The sequence below is a fragment of the Henckelia pumila genome, chromosome 1, assembly GCF_033568475.1.
Source record: "Henckelia pumila isolate YLH828 chromosome 1, ASM3356847v2, whole genome shotgun sequence".
In the NCBI taxonomy this organism is placed as follows: domain Eukaryota; kingdom Viridiplantae; phylum Streptophyta; class Magnoliopsida; order Lamiales; family Gesneriaceae; genus Henckelia; species Henckelia pumila.
In genome coordinates, this window is record NC_133120.1 from 118,116,483 (window position 1) to 118,139,062 (window position 22,580).

At 38.2% G+C, this 22,580-nt stretch overlaps 1 protein-coding gene across 1 annotated transcript; it reads left to right on the forward strand.

Annotated features, from left to right (window-relative positions):
- Window positions 1-1,673: 1,673 nt before the first annotated feature.
- On the forward strand, window positions 1,674-3,133 carry LOC140873593 (uncharacterized). Its single transcript, XM_073276776.1, has 2 exons — window positions 1,674-2,781; window positions 3,099-3,133. The coding sequence occupies exons 1-2, from the start codon at window positions 1,674-1,676 to the stop codon at window positions 3,131-3,133; spliced, it is 1,143 nt and encodes a 380-aa protein (XP_073132877.1).
- The last annotated feature ends 19,447 nt before the right edge of the window (window positions 3,134-22,580 follow it).

Sequence of the window (22,580 nt, forward strand, 5' to 3'; positions counted from 1 at the left end):
GCTTTGATAGTATATCGCATCCTATTCTTCTATAGTGCGTAATTCGTGCCATCAAGGACCGGAGGTTTCAGGAACGAGTTCGCAACAGACGATGAGTCCATCTTATTCCCTGTAATAAAATAAACAAACCAAGATTAGTTCTTAGTGTATCAAGAATATGACTCTGATGCCACTTGTAAGGGAATGGGGGTTGTACATAAACTGTTTGAGGTGTTGTCACAAGGTGTTGACAATACCTACAATAACACCTTGAGTAATTTGCAGTGGAACATAATTAAAGCGTAAATAAAATAAACAAGCAACCAATTAAATAGACTCAAATTATTTAAGCAAGAGTACAAAATACTCTTGCAGTGCCTCAGGGCAAAACTTCACTAGAAAATTTTCAAAGAGTTTTACAAACCCTAACACTAGTGATTATTGTAAAATTTAATTTCTCAAAACAAGTGAGAAAATAAATAGTAAACGTTCTCCTAAAAACATTCTATATGAAATAAAATAATGAAAACACAGTAAGGAGAAAAACTATGTTGAAGCCAAAATCACACGAGCAACACACTTCTTGATCTCCAATCTTCAAGTGTTCTACACGGCTTCAAGTTGTCACAGCTTCAACTAAGCTTCAAAGAGATCTTCAGCTTTTCACAATGTACGTACTTAGGTTCTCACATTTTTCTCTATATCAATCTCTCTCTCTTGTGTACGCCTATCTCAAAAATAAATAGGCCAAGAATCCTTCTTCAATATGTTTCCTTGTAGGTGTAGGATTCCTTTGATTTGATCATATCAAATCTACACAAATAAAGAAAGATAAATATCAGATATTATATGTTAAATATTCTAATCAGCTTATCAATATCGCAAATAGGAAATAAATCACATAAATAAAGATTACTTCATGTCCAAGAAAGGGAAAAGATATTAAATAAATTCTTTTCAAACTAGGATGATTTTAAGGAATAAACTATTCCTTTCAGATGCCTCAAAAGTGCAATTTGGCTAACAACGGGCTTGAAACACTCAAGATACTAAGGTAGTGTTTGAGAGAGCTTTTAAGAAGCACTTCTCAGCTTTTCATTAACAAAATTTTGAAGTTTTGTGAAATTTAATTAAGAAAAAGCCGAGAAGTGCTTCCTAGAAGCTCTCCCAAACACTACCTAAGAATTATAGGGCTGTCAAAAATTTCAACCATTGTTTTCTACAAGGCCGGCCAAATTAAAGTCAAGCAATTTTCGAAAACCCAAGCCCTCTTCTTTTTTGAGTAAGCATAGTTTTTCCCAATTTTTACATCTTATATATGCTGCCACTGTTGATACTAGATTTACCCCATTAAAGGAATTCATCATATGTTCAAGCTCATCAGACAATAGCAAAGACAAAAGAAAGACATTCATAACCTAGGATGGATGACCTTTTACAAATGCACGCGTTGATCAAAACTATTAGCATTAGTTTTAATTGTAATTAGTGGTACTTAGGAAGTTAAGTAGTTAGTTACATACATGTGTATAAATACTTTCTTTCTCCTTTTCACACAGTTAATGAAGATTTCAATTTCTTCTTCCTCTGGTTATCGATCATAATATGGTATCAGGAGGAAAATTGCTTCCGCTTCTCTAGTTCGTTCCGGTCTTCATTATTCGATGGATTTTGTTGCAAATTGATCCGAATTCATGGCAAATTCACAATCTTCGCCATGGAACTTGCCAGCTGGTCGATCTGCCATTGATGATCCTTCAAGTCAATACTTCTTGCATCATTCTGATAATCCGGGACTCGTTCTTGTATCGCAACCGCTCACCAGTGAGAATTATGCTTCATGGAGTCGGGCCATGAAAATTGCTCTTTCCGTCAAAAACAAATTAGGATTTGTTGATGGATCCATTTCCAAGCCATCTGAGAATGATCCGAATTTACTCAATGCCTGGATTCGAAACAACAATATTGTGGTTTCTTGGCTTTTGAATTCTGTTTCTAAAGACATTGCTGCAAGCATCCTATTTGCGGAATCGGCTACAGAGATATGGAATGATCTTCATGATCGATTCCAACAAAGTAATGGTCCAACAATTTTTCAACTTCGACGGGATTTGATTAATCTACGGCAAGAACAAGATCCGGTTAGTGTTTATTTCACCAAACTTAAGGCACTTTGGGAAGAGTTAAATCACTTTCGTCCCTTATGTAATTGTGGAAAATGCATCTGTAATAGGGTAAAGAAAATAGAAGAATTTGTTCAGATGGATTACACTATGATGTTCTTGATGGGCCTTAATGATTCCTTTGCCCAAGTTCGCAGTCAAGTGTTGCTTATGGATCCCCTGCCTCCAATCAATCGTGTTTTTTCTTTGATCATACAAGAAGAAAGAAAATGTACCATTGTCCCTCGGTCAATTTCTAATCCATCGACTAGTGAGATGGATTTTATGATCAAGGGTGATCACTCTCAAGCTACTGTTAGCAATCGAGGCCCATATAAACCTCAAAAAGGCAGGCCTTTTTGTGTCTCATGTAGACACCCAGGTTGCACAGTTGAAACCTGCTATAAAATTCATGGTTATCCACTTGGTTACAAGTCGAAAACCAAAGAACTGCATCAAGGCAATGCTGCTCCTGTGAATCAAGCCTTTGGAACTTCTGTGGAGACTACACATCCAAATATATTCCAGAATATTGACAAACATCAACTGGAACAACTGATGACAATGTTTGTTCAACATTTGTCTACCCATGATCAGGCCACAAAATCTTCAGAACATACTTGTAATACATCAGTTTCAGGTACTTGTTTTTCTATCTCCATACCAAGTGTGTTAAATCCCATCTCGTGTTGGATAGTTGATTCAGGAGCATCTCGTCACATTTGTTTTGATGTGAATGCATTCATCACACTTAAGGCAGTTCATAATTCAAGAGTAACACTGCCTAACCATGAATATATTGAAGTCAAATATTGTGGTGACATAAAATTGGGATCGATAGTCTTTTTGGATGTCCTATATATACCAGAGTTCAAGTTCAATCTGCTGTCTGTCAGCTCCCTTCTTAATGGTACAACGAATACAATTAGTTTTTGTCACGACTCTTTTGTTATCCAGGTCAACTTCACCAAGATGATGATTGTCAAGAGTAAAAGGAAAGATGGACTTTACATCCTAGAGGCTGCTTCGATAGCATCGCATGTTTCTGTGAATCAGGTTGACACACAAGTCTGGCATAATAGACTTGGACACCCATCACTGAAGATTTTACAGAATTTAAAAACTCCTTTAGGACTTGATGTTGGTTTACATTCTAAACTACCATGTATTGTTTGCCCTCGTGCAAACAGAAACGTCTCCCATTTGTTTCTAACAATCACAAATCGTTAGTTGCTTTTGATCTTATACATTGTGATATATGGGGTGTTGGAAAACTGTGTTCAGATCAATTAGAATTGATACCCGGTGCAGCGGAAATTTAAAAATTTATTTTTATTAATATGGAACGATTCCATATCTGGGTATCAAAACTTTACGATTAAATTTGTGTAAGTAAAACAAATAATCATATTAAATATTTTACCTTAAAATCTCGAAGCGAGATTATGGACACCAACAGAATTTAATCTGCTCTTGTTGTATATCCCAGGAACTGATGAACGAACGTTTCTTCAATCAGGTCCACGAATAGAAAACAAAACCCTCTGATTGACTGCACTAGAAATCAATCAGAAGTTTGCGTAGAGAATAAACAGATATGATCTGTTAATTCAGAATTGTACTTTTTCATAAAAATCACAAGACTGAATTGAAAGAGTGGGTGCCCGGTGAGCCAACTTGTGGCTAAGGGCTTTGATGACTCTTTGTATAAACAATCTTTTGTTTAATATAATTTACATTTTTATAATGGCGTTTACTTTATCTTTTATCATATTATTATGTTGTGACATACTATAAGATGTTTAGATGAAGACCTTGAATATACTATAGTGTGTGTAAGATGTGGTAGCACATGGGGATGACTATCATGAAACACATCTTATAGTCACTGTATATTCTAAACAGTTCCTAGTCGATTGAGCCGTCCGTTAATAAGGATAAGGATCGCTCGAGATTGAGACTAGCATTTGCGATGCAGAGTACCACGTTTCATTGGTATGAAACATAGAGATGTTCAAAGCATGCAAATGGATATTCATACGATGAATGATCGAACTACCCTATCCGGACTTTCCAAGTAGTTATCATTTATCGAGTGGATAAAGTCCGTGGTTTTGGTTGTACACCATTAGTCCTTACTACTTGAAACATCATTGAGACTCTATATGCTAGTACTGTACTTTGACTCGTTTACCGACTCTATTAGGGTCATCAGGTATCGGGATTGGGTACAGTTACGACACATATAGGAGTCGATGCTTTGTTGTCAAGGATTCACCACATACTTGCTAGTGTAGATATCCTATGAAATCTGAGGAGATATTAGTGTGACGAATCTCTGGCCAGAGTACATGATGTGTTTTAAGAAATGGTTTCTTAGTAGCACATGCGATGTCACTATTTGATCTTCAAGATGCATTGCATAGTTATCGAATCTCGAACGACTCTCGATTTACCAATGGTTGTTGATTCGATCGGGATATATGGATGAAGGGACCGTACTGTACGCTAACCAAAATCTATTGGTTCTTGCAGGCACTATCAGTGATACCTAGGGAATCATGGGGCGATGTTGCTAGGCGCTCTTACCATGATTCGATGGGCAAGTCGGAAATTGTTGTTCCGAGTCACAAGGAGTTGTGAGCCCACGGCTAGCTGTATCCCTGAACCATTGAGGGTCACACAAGTAATGAATTTTTAATTCCCGTTGAGATAGTTAAATTTAAAGAGTTAAATTTAATGAACAAAGAAGTGGGACTTCTTATTTAAGAGTAGAGGAGTAAGATTTCCTAAAATGACATAGGGATGGGCATTTTTTGAAAACCACTGAATACGGATTCAGAAAATTTATCTTGACTTTAAAAGATGCAGAAATGGTTTCTGTGCACATTTGTGAAATTGTTTTATCAATTTGAGTCACGATGAATTTTATATTAATTTCTGAACATGCGGGTTTTGCTTGTCAGGCTTGAACTTATGACTAATGGGCCCTAAGCTGTTAGCAGCCCACATTATAAATAAGTTATTGCAGTACAGAAATTACATAACAGAGGTCACAATTTTCGAAAACTCTAGCTGTTTTCTCTCTAAGTGGCCGCCCCCTCCCTCTCTGCTCGGAAAAATCCAGCCTGTGAATTTTGAATTTGCAGTCTGGTTTAACGGATCAAATTCGTTAATTCTCTTCGTAGAAACTTCTGATAGATTTTCTAGTGCAATCTATCAGAGGAATTAAATTTCTGTTCGTGGACCTGATTGAAGAATTGTTCGTCCATCAGTTCCTGGGATATACAACAAGAGCAGAGTAATATGTTGGTGTCCATAATCTCGATTCGAGATTGGAGGTAAAAATTTAATTGTTATTTAATTTTTTCACGCACAATTTAATCGTAAAGTTTTGATACCCATGATATGGAATCGTTCCATATAAAATTTTTAAACTTTCGCTGCACCGAGTATCAATTCTGATTGATCTGATCACCGTTCTCCAACAGTGGTATCAGAGCCAGGTTGCTCAGATCAAGCGATTAAATTAATCGATTGTACAAAAATTTTAAAGCCTCGGTTTTTGAAACAAAATAAATTTTTTAAAAAAATAAAAAAAAAAATTTCTGGCAAAACACGTCATCGATTGGATCGCTGCCCGGGGGGCAGCGATGGTCGCTGCCCGGCTCGATCGAAAATATTTTTTGATTGGTCCACGAGGCGTCGGATCGAATTGTTCGAGTCCGAAAATTTTAAAATTGATTTTTGGATAAATTTGAATTTTTGGAAAATTTATAGATTTTATCCGTTAAATCAGATTTTATGAAATTAATTATTTTTGTTACAATTGATGATAAGATATGATCTTATGGAAATATTGAGTAAAATATGATTTTATGTATAAAATTGAATTTTATATGTAAAATATGATTTTATTTGATAAAAAGATAAAATATGATTTTGTATGTAAAATAAGATTTTATATATGGAATATGATTTTATCCTTTTAAATTTAATTGCTATTGCATGTTATCCAATAAATTAATTTTGAATTAAATATTATTGGATAAGGATGATCGATTGCTATGACCAATTTTGTAGGTGTATGTTAGGAATTTACATTTGTTTTTATTGTTATTGGATTTATTAATGGGCCTGGTTTATGGCCCAATATGAATTGTCATATGTAATAAAAGTGGGCCTGGTTTATGGCCCGTTCCCACCCCTTGAAATGTATCCCCTACTTGTCATAGTTATTTATTGTAAATACATTAGACTTAGTGGGAGATGAAGATTTGAAGACGGAGGTGGGACCAGCAGACAATAAAGACTGAAGAAATGTAAATTGGAAGCTCAATGTAATAGGATTGCATTGCATACCTGCATATTACCTAGGATTGGACTTAGACTCGTGATTGGCAACCACGGGTCGATTAGAAATGGAATCGATCATCCTATATAATATATGATATTATCGTTGTATGCATGTTTTAGACTAAATTGTATGAATCCCGCAAGCATACAAATTTTAAATGATGAGACAAATTTTCAAAATTAAAATCCCTCATTTTAAATATGATTTAAAATTGATATCAAGATAAATAAAGGAAATTTAAATATTGTTTAAATGTTCCTACCTTCCATCAACGATCAATGTATGAGATGCTACCCGCGGATACGGTCCGGCTCATATTATTGGGGGGCCCGTTCGTCGGAAAGCTGTACATTGGATCGACACATGTTGTAAGTTGGGTGAAACTCCCATGGGATCGGCTCATATTATTGGGGGATCCACATGGCGACCGTCCATTACAACTTAATATTGATGGGTCATCTTGACATGTCACAATAACTGGCGTCATATTATTGGGCCCTTATTGGACATGAGGTAAAAAACGTGGAGGTTGCTTTGGAAGCAATTGGGCTCTACCTTTTGAAAATTATGGTTGGCTGATATTATTCGGGACCATAGTTTGTCAATTGGACTCCATGTTCCCACTAAGGAAAATAGTTTTCCGTTTTCACTAGAGGGTAGTGAAATCGTTAAAATAGTGGGAGTGAGATTCATAAAATAAATTTCGCCTATTTTATGTCTTAGTAAATTAATTAAACAATCACTGATTATTGTCTGTTTCTTTTCAGTATTTCATTAAGATGAATTCGCGCAATCCACTATTCTCTATTCTCGAACAAAATAAACTGACTGGCGCAAACTATACGGAATGGTTCCGTAAGTTGAAGATTGTCTTGACCTCGGAGAAGATGCTCTACGTGTTAGAAAAATCTCCTCCGAAGGAAGCACCAGCTGATATAAGTCCGGAAGAGTTGGCCAAACTTGATACATGGTGGGACCATGATATCAAGGCCAAATGCTATATGCAAGCCTCGATGTCTGATGAACTCCAGAGGCGATTTGAGGATACCGTGAATGCTGCTGACATTCACGTACAACTCAAGGAACTTTTTGGGGCTCAATCGAGAGCTGAAAGGTTCGCTACTGTAAAAGATCTAATGACGTGTCGCATGCGTGAAGGGACTTCGGTCCGTGATCATGGGGTACGAGTGATTTGGCTCATACAGAAGTTGGTAACGCTTGATTTGGTGTTGGAGCATGAACTCAACGTGGACTTATTACTTCTCTCTCTTCCTTCTTCGTTTGACGGTTTTATGGTGAATTTCAATATGAACAAGATAGAAGCCTCTCTTGAAGAGATGGTCAATATGCTTGTAACATATGAAGCCACTTTAAAGAAGGATAAACCGGCTCTCTTGGTGGGCTCCTCTTCTTCTGCTAAGAAGGGGCCAAGTACAAAGGGTAAGAAACGTTCTGCCCCACCCAAGAAAACCGGACCCGAGAAGAAGAACAAGACAAAGGCTTCAAACATGGAAAATTCCAAGGATGTTTGCCATCACTGCAAGAAATCCGGTCATTGGAAACGTAACTGCAAGGAATATCTAGAGCAGTTGCGAACTGCGAAGGGTATGTTCTATATTGAAATAAATGTTTCACTTAATACTACTTCTTGAGTATTGGATACCGGATGTGGATCTCAAATTTGCAATGATTTGCAGGTGATGACAAGAAGTCGCAAGCTTAGAATGGGTGAGACCCAGCTGAGGCTCGGAAATGGTTCTAGAGTTGAAGCCAAAGCTGTAGGAGACGTTTATTTAATATTGCAGAACGATTTTAAGTTACTTTTGAGAGATGTTTTATTTGTTCCAGATTTGATTAAAAACATTATTTCTGTTTCTATGCTTGATAGAGATGGTTTTTCTTGCAATTTTGTGAATGGGATTTGCAATATTTACAAGAATGAATGTTTGATTGGAAATGGACAACTTGAAAACGATCTATATAACTTAAAATTAAAAGATGTTCCAATAAATTATGTTGATAAACCGGTAACAACGAACAAAAGGAAAATCGATAGTCAAAACCCGGCAAACCTTTGGCATGCTAGGCTAGGTCATATTTCCTCAAGGAGGATGAACAAGCTAGTGGGAGAGGGCATGTTTGATATGTCTGATATTAACTCTCTATCTACTTGTGAGTCCTGCCTGAAAGGAAAAATGACTAAATCTCCTTTTAAGGGGAAACCTGAGCGTAGTCAAAATCTGTTGGATTTGATCCATACAGATGTTTGTGGTCCATTTAGAATTGGTACTCAATTTGGCCACACCTACTTCATTACCTTTACTGATGATTATTCTAGGTATGGGTATTTATATTTAATGAAATATAAGTCTGAAGCATTTGAAAAGTTCAAAGAATTCAAGGCTGAAGTAGAAAACAAGCTAAGTAAAAGTATTAAAGCACTTCGATCGGATCGAGGTGGAGAATACTTAAGTACCGAGTTTTTGGACTATCTGAAAGAGAATGAGATTCTCTCTCAGTGGACTCCTCCTATGACACCTCAGCTGAATGGTGTATCGGAGCGTCGTAATCGAACTTTGTTGGACATGGTTCGATCCATGATGAGCTTCACTGAGCTTCCACCTTTGTTTTGGGGCTACGCGCTTGAAACGGCGGTGTTGTTGTTGAACAACGTCCACACCAAAGCAGTGGATAAAACACCATACGAGTTATGGAATGGCAAAGCTCCTAAGTATTCGTACTTGAGGATTTGGGGATGTCCTGCTTACGTGAAGCAGACAGTGGGAGATAAGTTGGATAGTCGATCCACCTTATGTTATTTTGTAGGGTATCCGAAGAATTCAATCGGATATTATTTCTATCATCCTGCTGAAACAAATGTGTTTGTTTCAAGGAATGCCACCTTCTTGGAGAATGAGTTCTTATTGGATAAGAAAGGCGAGATGATGGAACTCGAAGAAATTCGAGAAGAACCCGAAATACAAAATAATGATCCTACACCTCAGGAACCAATGATGGACACGCCTATACCTAGAAGATCCGAGAGGACTTCTAGACCTCCTATTCGATATGGTCTTCTTCTTGAAGGGGATCAAGATGAACCCGATGTTGGATGTGATCCAAGAAACTTCAAGGAAGCAATTTCTGATGCGGATTCAAATTTATGGCTTGAAGCTATGCAGTCGGAAATAGATTCGATGCATACAAACCAAGTTTGGTCTTTAGTAGATCCACCCGATGGAATTGTTCCATTAGGGTGTAAATGGATCTACAAGAGAAAGCTTGGGCCTGATGGTAAGGTATTGACCTACAAGGCACGATTGGTGGCGAAATGTTATACTCAAAGACAAGGAGTTGACTATGATGAAACCTTTTCACCATTTGCAATGTTCAAGTCCATAAGAATCCTTATTGCCATAGCTGCTTGGTATGACTATGAGATATGGCAAATGGATGTGAAGACTGCATTTCTTAATGGAAACATTAAGGAAGAGATCTATATGACGCAGCCTGAGGGATACACATCCATGGGAAGCGAGCATAAGGTATGCAAGCTTCAGAGATTGATCTATGGTCTCAAACAAGCATCAAGAAGTTGGAACCAGAAATTTGATGAAACAATAAAGGATTTTGGTTTCATCAAGAATCCGAAGGAACCATGCGTGTACAAGAAAGTAGTTAAGGATGCTGTGACATTCTTAGTACTTTATGTTGATGACATCCTACTCATTGGGAATGATGTAGGGATGTTGCAGTCAACAAAGATATGGTTATCAGGTAGATTCTCGATGAAGGATTTGGGTGATGCATCCTATATTCTAGGGATACAGATCTATAGAGATAGATCTAAGAGAATGATAGGACTCACTCAAGCAACCTACATCGACACCATATTGAAAAGGTTTTCAATGGATGGGTCCAAGAGAGGACATCTACCTATGTGTCATGGAGTTTCTCTATCCAAGTCCATGTGTCCCAAGACTGATGAAGAGATAGAGAAAATGACACATGTACCATATTCGTCAGCCATAGGTAGTATCATGTATGAGATGATATCTACCAGATCGGATGTAGCATTTTCTCTGAGTGTCACGAGCAGATATCAAGCTAATCCCGGTCAAATGCATTGGAAAGCCGTGAAGGACATTCTTAAGTACTTACGAAGGACTAAGAATATGTTCATGGTATATGGATGAAGAGAACTGAAATAGGAAGGCTATACCGACTCTAGCTTCCAAAGTGACGTGGATGACTCGAAGTCAACCTCTGGATTTGTGTTCATGCTCAATGGCGGTGCTGTCTCTTGGAAGAGTTCCAAGCAGGACACCACAACGGATTCCACCACTGAGGCAGAATACATTGCGGCATCAGCTGCTGCTAAAGAGGCCGTTTGGATGAGGAATTTCGTCCAAGAGTTGGGCGTTATTCCTGAAGTTGTTGGTCTAGTCCCGGTGTACTGTGACAACACGGGTGCCGTTGCTCAGGCAAAGGAACCAAGGTCTCATCAAAGATCCAAACACGTACTGAGGAAATACCACATCATCCGGGAGATCGTGGAAAGAGGAGACATCACTGTCGAGAGAGTGGCCTCTGCAGACAATATCGCTGATCCACTTACTAAGCCCTTGCCAGGACCATTATTTGACAAACATCGCGAAGCAATGGGACTGCGTAGTATGAATAGTTGGCTTTAGGGCAAGTGGGAGATTGAAAGAGTGGGTGCCCGGTGAGCCAACTTGTGGCTAAGGGCTTTGATGACTCTTTGTATAAACAATCTTTTGTTTAATATAATTTAAACTATTATAATGGCGTTTACTTTATCTTTTATCATATTATTATGTTATGACATACTATAAGATGTTTAGATGAAGACCTTGAATATACTATAGTGTGTGTAAGATGTGGTAGCACATGGGGATGGCTATCATGAAACACATCTTATAGTCACTGTATATTCTAAACAGTTCCTAGTCGATTGAGGCGTCCGTTAATAAGGATAAGGATCGCTCGAGATTGAGACTAGCATTTGCGATGCAGAGTACCACGTTTCATTGGTATGGAACATAGAGATGTTCAAAGCATGCAAATGGATATTCATACGATGAATGATCGAACTACCCTATCCGGACTTTCCAAGTGGTTATCATTTATCGAGTGGATAAAGTCCGTGGTTTTGGTTGTACACCATTAGTCCTTACTACTTGAAATATCATTGAGACTCTATATGCTAGTACTGTACTTTGACTCGTTTACCGACTCTATTAGGGTCATCAGGTGTCGGGATTGGGTACAGTTATGACACATATAGGAGTCGATGCTTTGTTGTCAAGGATTCACCACATACTTGCTAGTGTGGATATCCTATGAAATCTGAGGAGATATTAGTGTGACGAATCTCTGGCCAGAGTACATGATGTGTTTTAAGAAATGGTTTCTTAGTAGCACATGCGATGTCACTATTTGATCTTCAAGATGCATTGCATAGTTATCGAATCTCGAACGACTCTCGATTTACCAATGGTTGTTGATTCGATCGGGATATATGGATGAAGGGACCGTACTGTATGCTAACCAAAATCTATTGGTTCTTGCAGGCACTATCAGTGATACCTAGGGAATCATGGGGCGATGTTGCTAGGCGCTCTTACCATGATTCGATGGGCAAGTCAGAAATTGTTATTACGAGTCACAAGGAGTTGTGAGCCCACTAGCTGTATCCCTGAACCATTGAGGGTCACACAAGTAATGGATTTTTAATTCCCGTTGAGATAGTTAAATTTAAAGAGTTAAATTTAATGAACAAAGAAGTGGGACTTCTTATTTAAGAGTAGAGGAGTAAGATTTCCTAAAATGACATAGGGATGGGCATTTTTTGGAAACCACTGAATACGGATTCAGAAAATTTATCTTGACTTTAAAAGATGCAGAAATGGTTTCTGTGCACATTGGTGAAATTGGTTTATCAATCTGAGTCACGATGAATTTTATATTAATTTCTGAACATGCGTGCTTTGCTTGTCAGGCTTGAACTTATGACTAATGGGCTCTAAGCTGTTAGCAGCCCACATTATAAATAAGTTATTGCAGTACAGAAATTACATAACAGAGGTCACAATTTTTGAAAACTCTAGCTGTTTTCTCTCTAAGTGGCCGCCCCTGTTGGATAACCCGGCGATCAGATCAATCAGAATTGATACCCGGTGCAGCGGAAGTTTAAAAAATTTTATATGGAACGATTCCATAATGGGTATCAAAACTTAACGATTAAATTGTGTGTGTAAAAATTAAATAACAATTATAAATTTTTACCTCCAATCTCGAATCGAGATTATGGACACCAACAGATTGCTCTGCTCTTGTTGTATATCCCTGGAACTGATGGACGAACTGTTCTTCAATCAGGTCCACGAACGGATAATTAATCCCTCTGATAGATTGCACTAGAAAATCTATCAGAAGTTTCTACGAAGAGAATTAACGAATTTGATCCGTTAAACCAGACTGTAATTCAAAATTCACAGACTGGATTTTCCGAGCAGAGGGGAGGGGGCGGCCACTGTCAGAGAAAAAAATACTAGGTTTTTCGAAAATTTGTGACCTGTTGTGTTTAATTTCTGTACTGCAATAACTTATTTATAATGTAGGCCGCTAACAGCTTAGGGCCCATTAGTCATAAGTTCAAGCCCGACAAACAAAGCCCGCATGTTCAGAAATTAATATAAAATTCATCATGACTCCGATTGATAAACCGATTTCACCAATGTGCACAGAAACCATTTCTGCACCTTTTAAAGTCAAGATAAATTTTTCTGAATCCGAATTCAGTGATTTCCAAAAATGCCCATCCCTATGTCATTTTAGGAAATCTTACTCCTCTACTCTTAATTAAGAAGTCCAACTTCTTTGTTCATTAAATTTAACTCTTTAAATTTAACTATCTCAACGGGGATTAAAAATCCATTACTCTGTGTGACCTTCAATGGTTCAGGGATACAGCTAGCCGTGGGCTCACAACTCCTTGTGACTCGGAACAACAATTTCCGACTTGCCCATCGAATCATGGTAAGAGCGTCTAGCAACATCGCCCCATGATTCCCTAGGTATCACTGATAGTGCCTGCAAGAACCAATAGATTTTGGTTAGCGTACAGTACGGTCCCTTCATCCATATATCCCGATCGAATCAACAACCATTGGTAAATCGAGAGTCGTTCGAGATTCGATAACTATGCAATACATCTTGAAGATCAAATAGTGACATCGCATGTGTTACTAAGAAACCATTTCTTAAAACACATCATGTACTCTGGCCAGAGATTCGTCACACTAATATCTCCTCAGATCACATAGGATATCCACACTCGCAAGTATGTGGTGAATCCTTGACAACAAAGCATCGATTCCTATATGTGTTGTAACTGTACCCAATCTCGACACCTGATGACCCCAATAGAGTCGATAAACGAGTCAAAGCACAGTACTAGCATATAGAGTCTCAATGATGTTTCAAGTAGTAAGGACTAATGGTGTACAACCAAAACCGCGGACTTTATCCACTCGATAAGTGATAACCACTTGGAAAGTCCGGATAGGGTAGTTCGATCATTCATCGTATGAATATCCATTTGCATGCTTCGAACATCTCTATGTTCCTTACCAATGAAATGTGGTACTCTGCATCGCAAATGCTAGTCTCAAACTCGAGCGATCCTTATCCTTATTATCGGACGGCTCAATCGACTAGGAACAGTTTAGAATATACAGTGACTATAAGATGTGTTTCATGATAGACATCCCCATGTTCTACCACATCTTACATACACTATAGTATATTCAAGGTCTTTATCAAAACAACAATAGTATATCACAATATAACAATATGAAGAAAGATAAAGTCATTGCCATAAATAAAAGTGTAAATTATATTAAACAAAAGATTGTTTATACAAAGAGTCATCAAAGCCCTTAGCCACAAGTTGGCTCACCGGGCACCCATTCTTTCAATCTCCCACTTGCCCTAAAGCCAACTAGTCATACTACGTAGACCCATTGCTTCGCGATGTTTGTCAAATAATGGTCCTGGCAAGGGATTAGTAAGTGGATCAGCGATATTTTCTGCAGAGGCCACTCTTTCGACAGTGATGTCTTCTCTTTCCACAATCTCCCGGATGATGTGGTATTTTCTCAGTACGTGTTTGGATCTTTGATGAGACCTTGGTTCCTTTGCCTGAGCAACGGCACCCGTGTTGTCACAGTACACCGGGACTGGACCAAAAACTTCAGGAATGACGCCCAACTCTTGGACGAAATTCCTCATCCAAACGGCCTCTTTAGCAGCAGCTGATGCTGCAATGTATTCTGCCTCAGTGGTGGAATCCGCTGTGGTGTCCTGCTTGGAACTCTTCCAAGAGACAGCACCGCCATTGAGCATGAACACAAATCCAGAGGTTGACTTTGAGTCATCCACGTCACTTTGGAAGTTAGAGTCGGTATAGCCTTCCAATTTTAGTTCTCTTCCTCCATATACCATGAACATATTCTTAGTCCTTCGTAAGTACTTAAGAATGTCCTTCACGGCTTTCCAATGTATTTGACCGGGATTAGCTTGATATATGCTCGTGACACTCAGAGAAAATGCTACATCCGGTCTGGTAGATATCATTCCATACATGATACTACCTATGGCTGACGCATATGGTACATGTGTCATTTTCTCTATCTCTTCATCAGTCTTGGGACACATAGACTTGGATAGAGAAACTCCATGACACATGGGTAGATGTCCTCTCTTGGACCCATCCATTGAAAACCGTTTCAATATGGTGTCGATGTAGGTTGATTGAATGAGTCCTATCATTCTCTTAGATCTATCTCTATAGATCTGTATCCCTAGAATATAGGATGCCTCACCCAAATCCTTCATCGAGAATCTACCTGATAACCATATCTTTGTTGACTGCAACATCCCTACGTCATTCCCAATTAGTAGGATGTCATCAACATAAAGTACTAAGAATGTCACAGCATCCTTAACTACTTTCTTGTACACGCATGGTTCCTCCGGGTTCTTGATGAAACCAAAATCCTTTATTGTTTCATCAAATTTCTGGTTCCAACTTCTTGATGCTTGTTTTAGACCATAAATTGATCTCTGAAGCTTGCATACCTTATGCTCGCTTCCCATGGATGTGTACCCCTCAGGCTGCTTCATATAGATTTCTTCCTTAATGTCTCCATTAAGAAAAGCAGTCTTCACATCCATTTGTCATATCTCATAGTCATACCAAGCAGCTATGGCAATAAAGATTCTTATGGACTTGAAAATTGCAACTGGTGAAAAGGTTTCATCATAGTCAACTCCTTGTCTTTGAGTATAACCTTTCGCCACCAATCGCGCCTTGTAGGTCAATACCTTACCATCAGGCCCAAACTTTCTCTTGTAGATCCATTTACACCCTATTGAAACAATTCCATCGGGAGGATCTACTAAAGACCAAACTTGGTTTGTATGCATCGAATCTATTTCCGACTGCATAGCTTCAAGCCATAAATTTGAATCCGCATCAGAAATTGCTTCTTTGAAGTTTCTTGGATCACATCCAACATCGGGTTCATCTTGATCCCCTTCAAGAAGAAGACCATATCGAATAGGAGGTCTAGAAGTCCTCTCGGATCTTCTACGTATAGGCGTGTCTATCAATGGTTCCTGAGGTGTAGGATCGTTATTTTGTATTTCGGGTTCTTCTCGAATTTCTTCGAGTTCCATCATCTCGCCTTTCTTATCCAATAAGAACTCCTTCTCCAAGAAGGTGGCATTCCTTGAAACAAACACCTTTGTTTCAGCAGGATGATAGAAATAATATCCGATTGAATTCTTCGGATACCCTACAAAATAACATAAGGTGGATCGACTATCCAACTTATCTCCCACTGTCTGCTTCACGTAAGCAAGACATCCCCAAATCCTCAAGTACGAATACTTAGGAGCTTTGCCATTCCATAACTCGTATGGTGTTTTGTCCACTGCTTTGGTGTGGACGTTGTTCAACAACAACACCGCCGTTTCAAGCGCATAGCCCCAAAACGAAGGTGGAAGCTCAGTGAAGCTCATCATGGATCGAACCATGTCCAACAAAGTTCGATTACGACGCTCCGATACACCATTCAGCTGTGGTGTCATAGGAGGAGTCCACTGAGAGAGAATCCCATTCTCTTTTAGATAGTCCAAAAACTCGGTACTTAAGTATTCTCCACCTCGATCCGATCGAAGTGCTTTAATACTTTTACCTAGCTTGTTTTCTACTTTAGCCTTGAATTCTTTGAACTTTTCAAATGCTTCAGACTTATATTTCATTAAATATAAATACCCATACCTAGAATAATCATCAGTAAAGGTAATGAAGTAGGTGTGGCCATATTGAGTACCAACTCTAAATGGACCACAAACATCTGTATGGATCAAATCCAACAGATTTTGACTATGCTCAGGTTTCCCCATAAAAGGAGATTTAGTCATTTTTCCTTTCAGGCAGTATTCACAAGTAGGTAGAGAGTTAATATCAGACATATCAAACATGCCCTCTCCCACTAGCTTGTTCATCCTCCTTGAGGAAATATGACCTAGCCTAGCGTGCCAAAGGTTTGCCGGGTTTTGACTATCGATTTTCCTTTTGTTTGTTGTTGCCGGTTTATCAACATAATTTATTGGAACGTCTTTTAGATTTAAGTTGTATAGATCGTTTTCAAGTTGTCCATTTCCAATCAAACATTCATTCTTGTAAATATTGCAAATCTCATTCACAAAATTGCAAGAATAACCATCTCTATCAAGCATAGAAACAGAAATAATGTTTTTAATCAAATCCGGAACAAATAAAACATCTCTCAAAAGTAACTTAAAACCGTTCTGCAAAATTAAATAAATATCTCCCACAGCTTTAGCTTCAACTCTGGAACCATTTCCGAGCCTCAGCTGGGTCTCACCCATTCTAAGCCTGCGACTTCTTGTCATCACCTGCAAATCATTGCAAATGTGAGATCCACATCCGGTATCCAATACCCAAGAAGTAGTATTAAGTGAAACATTTATTTCAATATAGAACATACCCTTCGCAGTTCGCAACTGCTCTAGATATTCCTTGCAGTTACGCTTCCAATGACCGGGCTTCTTGCAGTAATGGCAAACATCCTTGGATTTTTCCATGTTTGAAGCCTTTGTCTTGTACTTCTTCTCGGGTTCGATTTTCTTGGGTGGGGCAGAACGTTTCTTACCCTTTGTACTTGGCCCCTTCTTAGCAGAAGAAGAGGAGCCCACCAAGAAAGCCGGTTTATCCTTCTTTAAAGTGGATTCATATGTCACAAGCATATTGACCATCTCTTCAAGGGAGGCCTCTATCTTGTTCATATTGAAATTCACCACAAATCCGTCAAACGAAGAAGGAAGAGATAGAAGTAGTAAGTCCACGTTGAGTTTATGCTCCAACACCAAATCAAGGGTTACCAACTTCTGTATGAGCCAAATCACTTGTACCCCATGATCACGGACCGAAGTCCCTTCACGCATGCGACACGTCATTAGCTCCTTTACAGTAGAGAACCTTTCAGCCCTCGATTGAGCCCCAAAAAGTTCCTTGAGTTGTACGTGAATGTCAGCAGCATTCACGGTATCCTCAAATCGCCTCTGGAGTTCATCAGACATCGAGGCTTGCATATAGCATTTGGCCTTGATATCATGGTCCCACCATGTATCAAGTTTGGCTAACTCTTCCGGACTTATGTCAGCTGGTGCTTCCTTCGGAGGAGATTTTTCTAACACGTAGAGCATCTTCTCCGAAGTCAAGACAATCTTCAACTTACGGAACCATTCCGTATAGTTTGCGCCAGTCAATTTATTTTGTTCGAGGATCGAGAAAAATGGATTACGCGAATTCATCTTTATGAAATACTGAAAAGAAACATACAAATATCAGTGATTGTTTAATTAATTTACTAAGACGTAAAATAGGCGAAATTTATTTTATGAATCTCACTCCCACTATTTTAACGATTTCACTACCCTCTAGTGAAAACGGGAAACTGTTTTCCTTAGTGAGAACATGGAGTCCAATTGATAAACTATGGTCCCGAATAATATCAGCCAACCATAATTTTCAAAAGGTAGAGCCCAATTGCTTCCAAAGCAACCTCCACGTTTTTACCTCATGTCCAATAAGGGCCCAATAATATGACGCCGTTTATTGTGACATGTCAAGATGACCCATCAATATTAAGTTGTGATGAACGGTCGCCATGTGGATCCCCCAATAATATGAGCCGATCCCATGGTAGTTCCACCCAACTTACAACATGTGTCGATCCAATGTACAGCTTTCCGATGAACGGGCCCCTCCAATAATATGAGCCGGACCGTATCCGCGGGTAGCATCTCATACATTGATCGTTGATGGAAGGTAGGAACATTTAAACAAATTTAAATTTCCTTTATATATCTTGATATCAATTTTAAATCATATTTAAAATGAGGGATTTTAATTTTGAAAATTTGTCTCATCATTTTTAAAATTTTGTATGCTTGCCGGATTCACGCAATTTTGTCTAAAACATGCATACAACAATAATATCACATATTAAATAGGATGATCGATTCCATTTCTAATCGACCCGTGGTTGCCAATCACGAGTCTTAGTCCAATCCTAGGTAATATGCAGTATGCAATGCAATCCTATTACATTGTGCTTCCAATTTACATTTCTTGTGTCTTTATTGTCTGCTGGGCCCACCACCATCTTCAAATCTTCATCTCCCACTAAATCTAATGTATTTACAATAAATAACAATGACAAGTAGGGGATACATTTTTAAGGGGTGAGAACGGGCCATAAACCAAGCCCACTTTTATTACATACCACAATTCATATTGGGCCATAAACCAGGCCTATTAATAAATCCAACAACAATAAAAACAAATGTAAATTCCTAACATACACCTGCAAAATTGGTCATGGCAATCGATCATCCTTATCCAATAACATTTAATTCAAAATTAATTTATTGGATAACATGCAATGGCAATTTAAATTTAAAAGGATAAAATCATATTTCATATATAAAATCTTATTTTACATACAAAATCATATTTTATCTTTTTATCAAATAAAATCATATTTTATCTATAAAATCCAATTTTATACATAAAATCATATTTTACTCAATATATCCATAAGATCATATCTTATCATCAATTGTACCGAAAATAATTAATTTCAAAATTCAATTTAACGGATAAAATATTTAAATTTTCCAAAAATTCAAATTTATCCAAAAATTAATTTTAAAATTTTCGGACTCGAACAATTCGATCCGACGCCTCGTGGACCAATCAAAACAATTTTCGATCGGACCAAAAATAGAATTTTAACATATTAAAATTTAATTTTAAAATTAAAAAAATTAATTTTTTCGCGGGCCGCCCGGGACACTCCCGGGCTGCCCGCACCCCAAAGGGCTCGGGCCGGGCAGCCCGGCTGCCCCTAGGGCAGCGACCATCGCTGCCCCCCCCCCCCGGGCAGCGATCCAATCGCTGCCCGGGTTTTGCCCGAAAAAAAAAATTTTTTTTTTTTTAAAATATTTATTTTGTTTCAAAAACCGAGGCTTAAAATTTTTTGTACAATCGATTAATTTAATCGCTTGATCTGAGCAACTTGGCTCTGATACCACTGTTGGATAACCCGGCGATCAGATCAATCAGAATTGATACCCGGTGCAGCGGAAGTTTAAAAAATTTTATATGGAACGATTCCATAATGGGTATCAAAACTTAACGATTAAATTGTGTGTGTAAAAATTAAATAACAATTATAAATTTTTACATCCAATCTCGAATCGAGATTATGGACACCAACAGATTGCTCTGCTCTTGTTGTATATCCCTGAAACTGATGGACGAACTGTTCTTCAATCAGGTCCACGAACGGATAATTAATCCCTCTGATAGATTGCACTAGAAAATCTATCAGAAGTTTCTACGAAGAGAATTAACGAATTTGATCCGTTAAACCAGACAGTAATTCAAAATTCACAGACTGGATTTTTCGAGCAGAGGGGAGGGGGGCGGCCACTGTCAGAGAAAAATACTAGGTTTTTCGAAAATTTGTGACCTGTTGTGTTTAATTTCTGTACTGCAATAACTTATTTATAATGTAGGCCGCTAACAGCTTAGGGCCCATGAGTCATAAGTTCAAGCCCGACAAGCAAAGCCCGCATGTTCAGAAATTAATATAAAATTCATCATGACTCCGATTGATAAACCGATTTCACCAATGTGCACAGAAACCATTTCTGCACCTTTTAAAGTCAAGATAAATTTTTTTGAATCCGAATTCAGTGATTTTCAAAAATGCCCATCCCTATGTCATTTTAGGAAATCTTACTCATCTACTCTTAATTAAGAAGTCCAACTTCTTTGTTCATTAAATTTAACTCTTTAAATTTAACTATCTCAACGGGGATTAAAAATCCATTACTCTGTGTGACCCTCAATGGTTCAGGGATACAGCTAGCCGTGGGCTCACAACTCCTTGTGACTCGGAACAACAATTTCCGACTTGCCCATCGAATCATGGTAAGAGCGTCTAGCAACATCGCCCCATGATTCCCTAGGTATCACTGATAGTGCCTGCAAGAACCAATAGATTTTGGTTAGCGTACAGTACGGTCCCTTCATCCATATATCCCGATCGAATCAACAATCATTGGTAAATCGAGAGTCGTTCGAGATTCGATAACTATGCAATACATCTTGAAGATCAAATAGTGACATCGCATGTGTTACTAAGAAACCATTTCTTAAAACACATCATGTACTCTGGCCAGAGATTCGTCACACTAATATCTCCTCAGATCACATAGGATATCCACACTCGCAAGTATGTGGTGAATCCTTGACAACAAAGCATCGACTCTTATATGTGTTGTAACTGTACCCAATCCCGACACCTGATGACCCCAATAGAGTCGGTAAACGAGTCAAAGCACAGTACTAGCATATAGAGTCTCAATGATGTTTCAAGTAGTAAGGACTAATGGTGTACAACCAAAACCGCGGACTTTATCCACTCGATAAGTGATAACCACAGGGTAGTTCGATCATTCATCGTATGAATATCCATTTGCATGCTTCGAACATCTCTATGTTCCTTACCAATGAAACGTGGTACTCTGCATCGCAAATGCTAGTCTTAAACTCGAACGATCCTTATCTTTATTATTGGACGGCTCAATCGACTAGGAACAGTTTAGAATATACAGTGACTATAAGATGTGTTTCATGATAGACATCCCCATGTTCTACCACATCTTACATACACTATAGTATATTCAAGGTCTTTATCAAAACAACAATAGTATATCACAATATAACAATATGAAGAAAGATAAAGTCATTGCCATTAATAAAAGTGTAAATTATATTAAACAAAAAATTGTTTATACAAAGAGTCATCAAAGCCCTTAGCCACAAGTGGCTCACCGGGCACCCACTCTTTCAGCCCCCTCCCTCTCTGCTCGGGAAAATCCAGCCTGTGAATTTTGAATTTGCAGTCTGGTTTAACGGATCAAATTCGTTAATTCTCTTCGTAGAAACTTCTGATAGATTTTCTAGTGCAATCTATCAGAGGAATTAAATTTCTGTTCGTGGACCTGATTGAAGAATTGTTCGTCCATCAGTTCCTGGGATATACAACAAGAGCAGAGTAATCTGTTGGTGTCCATAATCTCGATTCGAGATTGGAGGTAAAAATTTAATTGTTATTTAATTTTTACACGCACAATTTAATCGTAAAGTTTTGATACCCATGATATGGAATCATTCCATATAAAATTTTTAAACTTCCGCTGCACCGGGTATCAATTCTGATTGATCTGATCACCGTTCTCCAACATGAATTTTCTCCGAAAAGGTACAGAGGATTTCGAAAATCCTCTTGAATAATCTAGACTGATTTTCGAAAATTCAAGACTGAATGCTATATGATTTTCGAACACTGCAGTCCTATTTATAGATAATATCTAGACTGGATTAAGTT